Source organism: Oncorhynchus nerka, linkage group LG14 (assembly GCF_034236695.1).
Source record: "Oncorhynchus nerka isolate Pitt River linkage group LG14, Oner_Uvic_2.0, whole genome shotgun sequence".
Lineage (NCBI taxonomy): Eukaryota > Metazoa > Chordata > Actinopteri > Salmoniformes > Salmonidae > Oncorhynchus > Oncorhynchus nerka.
In genome coordinates, this window is record NC_088409.1 from 93,740,094 (window position 1) to 93,750,506 (window position 10,413).

Genomic DNA, 10,413 nt, shown 5'->3' on the forward strand with positions numbered 1-10,413 from the left:
TGACAGGGACTATGACATCATCGCGGGTGACAGGGACTATGACACCATCGTGGGTGACAGGGACTAGGACACCATCGTGGGTGACAGGGACTAGGACACCATCGTGGGTGACAGGAACTATGACATCATCGCGGGTGACAGGGACTATGACACCATCGCGGGTGACAGGGACTAGGAAATCGTGGCTGACAGGGACTAGGACATCGTGGGTGACAGGGATCATGTTGGTTATAATGCAGGATGTGGTGGAGATGCAGTTTTATTGGTTATTCAGCGTCAGCGTAGCTTCTAATGAAATAAAATATTGTTGTATTGTTCCGGATGTGGTTTATAATTCTAAAAGGGAGCAATATAATATTCCCAGGACTGGTGTATAAATCTGTCTCTCCCCTCCCTCCCATTCTTCTCTTTTCCAGGACTCTTGGTGGCCTCTCCTCTTTCCCCATCTCCTCCTCCACTCTGGATCTGTCTGTTTCTCTCCCCCTCTCTCCCACCTTCACCAACTCTCCCAGCGTATTCCCGGAAACATGGTTACCCATGACGACCAGCCAGGACTTCCTGCAGGTTCCGGTATCCCGTGACGACCGGAGCTATCGGACCGTCTACACCCTCTTCCACAAGACGGTGTCCGAAACCAAGTTCCGCATCCTGAAGATCCTCCGCGTCCAGAACCCCTTCCTCTGGGAGAAATACAAGCGGTGAGTTATCATAGTTATTACACAGTTATTAAATGGGTATGTTATTACACAGAAATTCACCTGGGTCCTGGTGGAGGTAAGGAGATGGTTGAGTTAGTAGCTACACACTTATTAGCAGTTAGTTTGTTATGAATGTCTGAATCACGGCTCTTGTGTTCCTGTAGATAGATGTCTGCTACACTGGTCCTGCTTTAGACCAGACCTAGGGGACAGACTGATGTCTGATCCTGCCTTATTCCAGACCTAGGGGAAAGACTCATGTCTGATCCTGCTTTAGACCAGACCTAGGGGAAAGACTCATGTCTGATCCTGCTTTAGACCAGACCTAGGGGACAGACTGATGTCTGATCCTGCCTTATTCCAGACCTAGGGGAAAGACTCATGTCTGATCCTGCTTTAGACCAGACCTAGGGGAAAGACTAATGTCTGATCCTGCTTTAGACCAGACCTAGGGGACAGACTGATGTCTGATCCTGCTTTAGACCAGACCTAGGGGACAGACTGATGTCTGATCCTGCTTCATACCAGACCTAGGGGAAAGACTAATGTCTGATCCTGCTTTAGACCAGACCTAGGGGACAGACTGATGTCTGATCCTGCTTTAGAACAGACCTAGGGGACAGACTGATGTCTGATCCTGCTTTAGACCAGACCTAGGGGAAAGACTGATGTCTGATCCTGCCTTATACCAGACCTAGGGGACAGACTGATGTCTGATCCTGCTTTAGAACAGACCTAGGGGACAGACTGATGTCTGATCCTGCCTTATACCAGACCTAGGGGGAAGACTGGTGTCTGATCCTGCTTTACACCAGACCTAGGGACAGACTGATGTCTGATCCTGCTTTAGAACAGACCTAGGGGACAGAATGATGTCTGATCCTGCCTTATACCAGACCTAGGGGAAAGACTAATGTCTGATCCTGCTTTAGACCAGACCTAGGGGACAGACTGATGTCTGATCCTGCTTTAGACCAGACCTAGGGGACAGACTAATGTCTGATCCTGCTTTACACTAGACCTAGAGGAAAGACTGATGCCTCTCTGCTATGGCCCTGAATATGAATGCTCTGGAAGGGGTCTGTTCCAGGCTAAATGGCTCTGATGCCAGAATGCACCAGAATGCTTCCAATTGGGGCCAAAAAAGAGGTCATTGGTGGTGTTGTTGTGGTTAGTGTTGTGTTTCAATATGACTGAATGCTGTGGGTGCTTTGTTCTGTACGAATGGTGAGAGCCAAGCTGTGTGTGTGTGTTCAGTGTGTGTGTGTGTGTGTGTGTGTGTGTGTTCAGTGTGTGTGTGTTCAGTGTGTGTGTGTGTGTGTGTGTGTGTGTGTGTGTGTGTGTTCAGTGTTTGTGTATGTGTGTGTGTGTGTTCAGTGTGTGTGTGCGTGTGTGTGTGTGTTCAGTGTGTGTGTGTGTCTGAACACACAGCTGGGCTCTCACGATTAGTGTAACCCACTTGTGAAGGTGAGACCGTGAGAACCGGGATTCAGAAGCACAGGAAGTGGGTCCTTGATTTTTTTTATTTTATACAGTCCATTGCCATAGATACGGCAGAAGGGAATAGAGCACAGAGAGGATGAGTCAGGGGGTGATGTGTGTGAGTGTGTGTGTGTGTGTGTGTGTGTCGTACTTGGTAGAATCAGTGAATCAAATAGACTAGACTGTAGAGTTAAAGCTGTTTCACTGTATCTGGTTCAAAAGTGTAAACATTCAATCACTAAATATGTCAAAAATAACACACATACGATCACTAGACCGAAGACATCATTAATACCCCCCCCCTCTCCCCCTGACAGGAAGAAAGAGTACATGTCTCGTCGTCTCTCGGAGATGGACAGGATGCTGAGCGAGCGTCACCTTTTCCACGGCACCTCCACTGAGGTGGTAGAGGGCATCTGCAAACACAACTTTGACCCGCGTGTCAGTGGCAAACACGCCACCATGTTCGGACAAGGCTCCTACTTCGCCCGCAAGGCCGTCTACTCCCATAACTTCTCCAAGCGCTCTCCTAAAGGGATCCACTCCATGTTCCTGGCCAAAGTGCTCACTGGCAGGTTAGTAGTCTGTATGGGATTACTATGTCCTCACTGACAGTCTTTATGGGATTACTATGTCCTCACTGACAGGAGAGTAGTCTTTATGGGATTACTATGTCCTCACTGACAGGTTAGTAGTCTTTATGGGATTACTATGTCCTCACTGACAGGAGAGTAGTCTTTATGGGATTACTATGTCCTCACTGACAGGTTAGTATTCTTTATGGGATTACTATGTCCTCACTGACAGTCTTTATGGGATTACTATGTCCTCACTGACAGTCTTTATGGGATTACTATGTCCTCACTGACAGTCTTTATGGGATTACTATGTCCTCACAGACAGGTTAGTAGTCTTTATGGGATTACTATATCCTCACTGACAGTCTTTATGGGATTACTATGTCCTCATTGACAGTCTTTATGGGATTACTATGTCCTCACTGACAGTCTTTATGGGATTACTATGTCCTCACTGACATGTTAGTAGTCTTTTTGGGATTACTATGTCCTCACTGACAGGTTAGTAGTCTTTATGGGATTACTATGTCCTCACTGACAGGTTAGTAGTCTTTTGGGGATTACTATGTCCTCACTGACAGGTTAGTAGTCTTTATGGGATTACTATGTCCTCACTGACAGTCTTTATGGGATTACTATGTCCTCATTGACAGTCTTTATGGGATTACTATGTCCTCACTGACAGGTTAGTAGTCTTTATGGGATTACTGTGTCCTCACTGACAGTCTTTATGGGATTACTATGTCCTCACTGACAGTCTTTGTGGGATTACTATGTCCTCATTGACAGTCTTTATGGGATTACTATGTCCTCACAGACAGTCTTTATGGGATTACTATGTCCTCACTGACAGGTTAGTAGTCTTTATGGGATTACTATGTCCTCACTGACAGGTTAGTAGTCTTTATGGGATTACTATGTCCTCACTGACAGGTTAGTAGTCTTTATGGGATTACTATGTCCTCACTGACAGGTTAGTAGTCTTTATGGGATTACTATGTCCTCACTGACAGGTTAGTAGTCTTTATGGGATTACTGTGTCCTCACTGACAGGTTAGTAGTCTTTATGGGATTACTATGTCCTCACTGACAGGTTAGTAGTCTTTATGGGATTACTGTGTCCTCACTGACAGGTTAGTAGTCTTTATGGGATTACTATGTCCTCACTGACAGGTTAGTAGTCTTTATGGGATTACTATGTCCTCACTGACAGGTTAGTAGTCTTTATGGGATTACTGTGTCCTCACTGACAGGTTAGTAGTCTTTATGGGATTACAGGTTAGTAGTCTTTATGGGATTACTGTGTCCTCACTGACAGGTTAGTAGTCTTTATGGGATTACTGTGTCCTCACTGACAGGTTAGTAGTCTTTATGGGATTACTGTGATTTATAGCATCACACAGAAATGTGGTTGAAGAAAACTCTTCCTGAACTCAGTAGACCACTACTGGTTAGTCATCCATGATTGTTCCATTTGGTGAGCACTCGCAGAACTTGACATTGTTCCTCTCTCCTCTGTGTCTCCAGGTTTACAGTGGGGAACCCCTCCATGCGTCGGCCGCCCCCACTCAGCCCCCGCGACCCTTCCAGTGACCTGTACGACTCGTGTGTAGACAACTGGGTGGACCCCCAGATCTATGTTATCTTTAACGACGACCAGAGCTACCCCTACTTTATCATCCAGTACGAAGAGGTTCCCAGTACTGTGGCTATCTGACACAGAGCAGACTGAACCAAACCCAGTACTGTGGCTGAGAACAGACCAGACAGAACCAAACCCAGTACTGTGGCTGAGAACAGACCAGACAGAACCAAACCCAGTACTGTGGCTGAGAACAGACCAGACCGAATCAAACACAGTACCGTGGCTATCGGACAAAGAGCAGACCGAACCAAACCCAGTACTGTGGGTGAGAACAGACCAGACCGAATCAAACACAGTACCGTGGCTATCGGACACAGAGCAGACCGAACCAAACCCAGTACTGTGGCTGAGAACAGATCAGACAGAACCAAACCCAGTACTGTGGCTGAGAACAGACCAGACCGAACCAAACCCAGTACTGTGGCTGAGAACAGACCAGACCGAACCAAACCCAGTACTGTGGCTGAGAACAGACCAGACCGAACCAAACCCAGTACTGTGGCTGAGAACAGACCAGACCGAACCAAACCAGAGCTACCTCATACTGCATCATCAGTATGAAGAGTTAACCGGTACTGTCAACATCTGAGATCTATTGGTTCCTCCCTACACCCGTCAACCACAGCAGCTTCCATCTGTATGCTGTTGGTTTGAAGCCCTTAAATTGGACAGTGGATGGCATTTCATTTGGACACAATGCTGTGTGAATAGACATTAGCGTCTGCCATTTTGGGTCTGAACAGATTCATTTGGACACAATGCTGTGAGAATAGACATTAGCGTCTGCCATTTTGGGTCTGAACAGATTCATTTGGACACAATGCTGTGTGAATAGACATTAGCGTCTGCCATTTTGGGTCTGAACAGTTTCATTTGGACACAATGCTGTGAGAATAGACATTAGCGTCTGCCATTTTGGGTCTGAACAGTGGACAGTTTAATTTGGACCCGACGTTGTGTGAATGGATAATTGCCTTGGTGTCTGCCATTCTGGATCCCCATCGGGACTGAACAGTGGACACTGAGACTCAGTGCTGGAGTGACCACATTACGTTTCTGTTTAAAACATAACCCCAATCTCTCTCTCTCTAAGACATATTTGGTGAGATAAGCTGTATGTACGTTCTTCTTGTTTATATTTGAACTGTGTGCCTTTTGTTCATAAAAATGTTTATTTATGTTAGTTCATGTAACATTGAGTAAATAAATAATCTGAAAGAGAAAATCATAGCGCTGTCCAGGCTGCTTTTATTGCCCAGTTTTATATTTCATTGGCAGTTGAGTACACTCTTTCTACAACCTCAGCAAACACTGGTCCTGTTTTATGGGCCTACTGTAAGTAGCCTATATGCAGCCAAGACAGAAAGATAAACGCAGTCATAAGAGCATAATATACAAGGAATTTCTAAAAGCTGCTAATGAGAACCTTGACGACCTTGCACCTAGCCGGTGGGAATTCCGGTGGGGTGACCCCACCCAGTCAGTGGCAGTGCTGGCAACACTGAAATCCATGGTGAGGTGGGTCACACTCTGACAATCAGAGAGGGGACAAATTATTGTGGCCCTGGTGGCACAAAATCATCAAAGGTCTGACTGCACAGAGATTCTTGGGAAAATTGTCACAACAGCATGTGTGTGTTTCAGGGTCTGAGAACCATCAGCTAGGACTTGACATTGGTTAATCAAATCTTCCATTCTTGGTCAATGTTGCATGCCTTCTCAAACAGCTACAACTGTATTTGCATTCACACATCAAGTCTTCTCTTGAGTTGGGCTCAGGGATGGAACAACTGTTGAACGTCTGAGCTTGTGGTTGTTTGTGGTGGGAGAGGAGTCGAGTGTGTGTGTGTGCGTGCGTACGTGCGTTTGTCCCACATCTGTTGCTATGGGGTAGTTCAAGGGTTTTTCTTTATTTTTACTATTTTCCTCATTGTGGGATTATAGTGAAGACATTAACATTATGAAATAACACATATGGAATCATCTAGTAACAAAAAAAAAATGGTTAAACAAATCAAAATATATTTTATATTTGAGATTCTTCAAAGTAGCCACCCTTTGCCTTGATGACAGCTTTGCACTCTTGAACAAATAAAGAAAAACCCTGGAAGGGGTGTCCAAAACTTTGACTGGTCCTGTATATTTGTTTTTAAAATAACTGTACACAGTACAATCGACGTGAGTGCGTTGGAAATGATTTTGGCAGTTAATCTGCTTCTGTTCTGGGGGTGGCATTCTGTGCTCTTTCTAAAGGATGGGACCCATTTTAAAATTTAATTTATTTCACCTTTTATTTATTTAACCAGGTGGGTCAGTTGAGAACAAGTTCTCATTTCCAACTGCGATCTGGCCAAGATAAAGCAAAGCAGTGCGACAAAAAAAACAACACAGAATTACACATGGAGGAGGTTTAATATCCTGACCTAGTGAGATATACATGGAGGTTTAATATCCTGACCTAGTGAGATATACATGGAGGAGGTTTAATATCCTGACCTAGTGAGATATACATGGAGGAGGTTTAATATCCTGACCTAGTGAGATATACATGGAGGAGGTTTAATACCCTGACCTAGTGAGATATACATGGAGGAGGTTTAATATCCTGACCTAGTGAGATATACATGGAGGAGGTTTAATATCCTGACCTAGTGAGATATACATGGAGGAGGTTTAATATCCTGACCTAGTGAGATATACATGGAGGAGGTTTAATATCCTGACCTAGTGAGATATATATGGAGGAGGTTTAATATCCTGACCTAGTGAGATATACATGGAGGAGGTTTAATACCCTGACCTAGTGAGATATACATGGAGGAGGTTTAATATCCTGACCTAGTGAGATATACATGGAGGCTGAAATACCCCTGACCTAGTGAGATATATATGGAGGAGGTTTAATATCTGACCTAGAGAGATATACATGGAGGAGGTTTAATATCCTGACCTAGTGAGATATACATGGAGGTTTAATATCCTGACCTAGTGAGATATATATGGAGGAGGTTTAATATCCTGACCTAGTGAGATATACATGGAGGCTGAAATACCCCTGACCTAGTGAGATATACATGGAGGTTTAATATCCTGACCTAGTGAGATATACATGGAGGAGGTTTAATACCCTGACCTAGAGAGATATACATGGAGGAGGTTTAATACCCTGACCTAGTGAGATATACATGGAGGAGGTTTAATATCCTGACCTAGTGAGATATACATGGAGGAGGTTTAATACCCTGACCTAGTGAGATATACATGGAGGAGGTTTAATACCCTGACCTAGTGAGATATACATGGAGGAGGTTTAATACCCTGACCTAGTGAGATATACATGGAGGTTTAATATCCTGACCTAGTGAGATATACATGGAGGTTTAATATCCTGACCTAGTGAGATATACATGGAGGAGGTTTAATATCCTGACCTAGTGAGATATACATGGAGGAGGTTTAATATCCTGACCTAGTGAGATATACATGGAGGAGGTTTAATATCCTGACCTAGTGAGATATACATGGAGGTTTAATATCCTGACCTAGTGAGATATACATGGAGGTTTAATATCCTGACCTAGTGAGATATACATGGAGGAGGTTTAATATCCTGACCTAGTGAGATATACATGGAGGTTTAATATCCTGACCTAGTGAGATATACATGGAGGAGGTTTAATACCCTGACCTAGTGAGATATACATGGAGGAGGTTTAATATCCTGACCTAGTGAGATATACATGGAGGAGTTTAATATCCTGACCTAGTGAGATATACATGGAGGTTTAATATCCTGAGAGATTTAATAATACCCCTGACCTAGTGAGATATACATGGAGGAGGTTTAATATCCTGACCTAGTGAGATATACATGGAGGTTTAATATCCTGACCTAGTGAGATATACATGGAGGTTTAATATCCTGACCTAGTGAGATATACATGGAGGTTTAATACCCTGACCTAGTGAGATATACATGGAGGAGGTTTAATATCCTGACCTAGTGAGATATACATGGAGGTTTAATATCCTGACCTAGTGAGATATACATGGAGGTTTAATACCCTGACCTAGTGAGATATACATGGAGGAGGTTTAATACCCTGACCTAGTGAGATATACATGGAGGAGGTTTAATATCCTGACCTAGTGAGATATACATGGAGGAGGTTTAATATCCTGACCTAGTGAGATATACATGGAGGCTGAAATACCCCTGACCTAGTGAGATATATATGGAGGAGGTTTAATACCCTGACCTAGAGAGATATACATGGAGGAGGTTTAATATCCTGACCTAGTGAGATATACATGGAGGAGGTTTAATATCCTGACCTAGTGAGATATACATGGAGGAGGTTTAATACCCTGACCTAGTGAGATATACATGGTGGAGGTTTAATACCCTGACCTAGTGAGATATACATGGAGGTTTAATATCCTGACCTAGTGAGATATACATGGAGGTTTAATATCCTGACCTAGTGAGATATACATGGAGGAGGTTTAATATCCTGACCTAGTGAGATATACATGGAGGAGGTTTAATATCCTGACCTAGTGAGATATACATGGAGAGGCTCAATCTGACCTAGTGAGATATTGACTGACATTCTCAAGTCATTCAAATCAAATGTTTTTACCCTGACCTAGTGAGATATACTGGAATACAAGCCTGACCTAACCAACAACGGAGTTTAAACCCTGACCAGATAATGGAAATAAAAGTATACAAGAGGTTTAATATCCTGACCTAGTGAGCAGAGGTTTATACCCCTGACCTGATATATAACAATCTGGAGGAGGCCTGACCTAAAAGTTTTACAAAAGTTTTTTGACCTAGGAGACATGGATGCGGTTTAATATCCTGACCAATGCATTCATGGAGGAGGTTTAAGTGTTGACCTAGGAGACAGGATGACCTAGTGAGTCATGAGATATACAATGCATTCAGAAAGTGTTGCTGAGGAGACAGTTTAATATCCTGACCGAGATATACATGGAGGAGGTTTAATACAATGAGATATACATGGAAAGTGTTGACCTAGTGAGACAGAATGCGGTCTGAGTTTAATACCCTGACCAATGCATATACATGGAAAGTGTTGACCTAGTGAGACAGGATCCTGACCTAGTGAGATATACATGAGATATACAATGCATTACAGAAAGTTTAATTGCTAGTGAGACAGTTTAATATCCTGACCTAGTGAGATATACATGGAGGAGGTTTAATACCTGACCTAGTGAGATTACATGGAGGAGGTTTAATATTGACCTAGTGAGATATACAGTTTAATACCCTGACCTAGTGAGATATACATGGAGAGGTTTAATACAATGAGATATACATGGAGGAGGTTTAATATCCTGACCTAGTGAGATATACATGGCAGAGGCTCAATCAAGCTAGTCGTCTTGACTACATTCTCAAGTCATTCAAATCAAATGTTTTTAGTCACATGCGCTGAATACAAGCCCCTAACCAACAACGCAGTTTAAAAAAATACAGATAAGAAATAAAAGTAACAAGAACTTAGAGAGCAGCAGTAAAATAACAATCTCGCCTGCACCAAAAGTTTTAAAAGTTTTGCTAGGAGACAGGATGCGGTCTGAGATATACAATGCATTCAGAAAGTGTTGCTAGGAGACAGGATGCGGTCTGAGATATACAATGCATTCAGAAAGTGTTGCTAGGAGACAGAATGCGGTCTGAGATATACAATGCATTCAGAAAGTGTTGCTAGGAGACAGGATGCGGTCTGAGATATACAATGCATTCAGAAAGTGTTGCTAGGAGACAGAATGCGGTCTGAGATATACAATGCATTCAGGAAGTGTTGCTCGCAGACAAAATGCGGTCTGAGATATACAATGCATTCAGAAAGTGTTGCTAGGAGACAGGATGCGGTCTGAGATATACAATGCATTCAGAAAGTGTTGCTAGGAGACAGAATGCGGTCTGAGATATACAGTGCATTCAGAAAGTGATCGGATCCCTTCCCTGTTC

The 10,413-nt window shown here is 43.4% G+C and overlaps 1 protein-coding gene across 1 annotated transcript in view; it reads left to right on the forward strand.

The window, feature by feature from the left end:
• Positions 1-5,631, forward strand: part of LOC115142006 (protein mono-ADP-ribosyltransferase TIPARP-like) — a 54,178-nt gene extending 48,547 nt beyond the window's left edge. The window contains exons 5-7 of the mRNA XM_065000551.1: positions 417-698; positions 2,498-2,755; positions 4,286-5,631. Of these exons, the coding sequence (XP_064856623.1) occupies positions 417-698; positions 2,498-2,755; positions 4,286-4,475 (730 nt within the window). The 3' untranslated portion in view covers positions 4,476-5,631. The remainder of the gene's footprint in view (positions 1-416; positions 699-2,497; positions 2,756-4,285) is intronic.
• Positions 5,632-10,413: the final 4,782 nt, after the last annotated feature.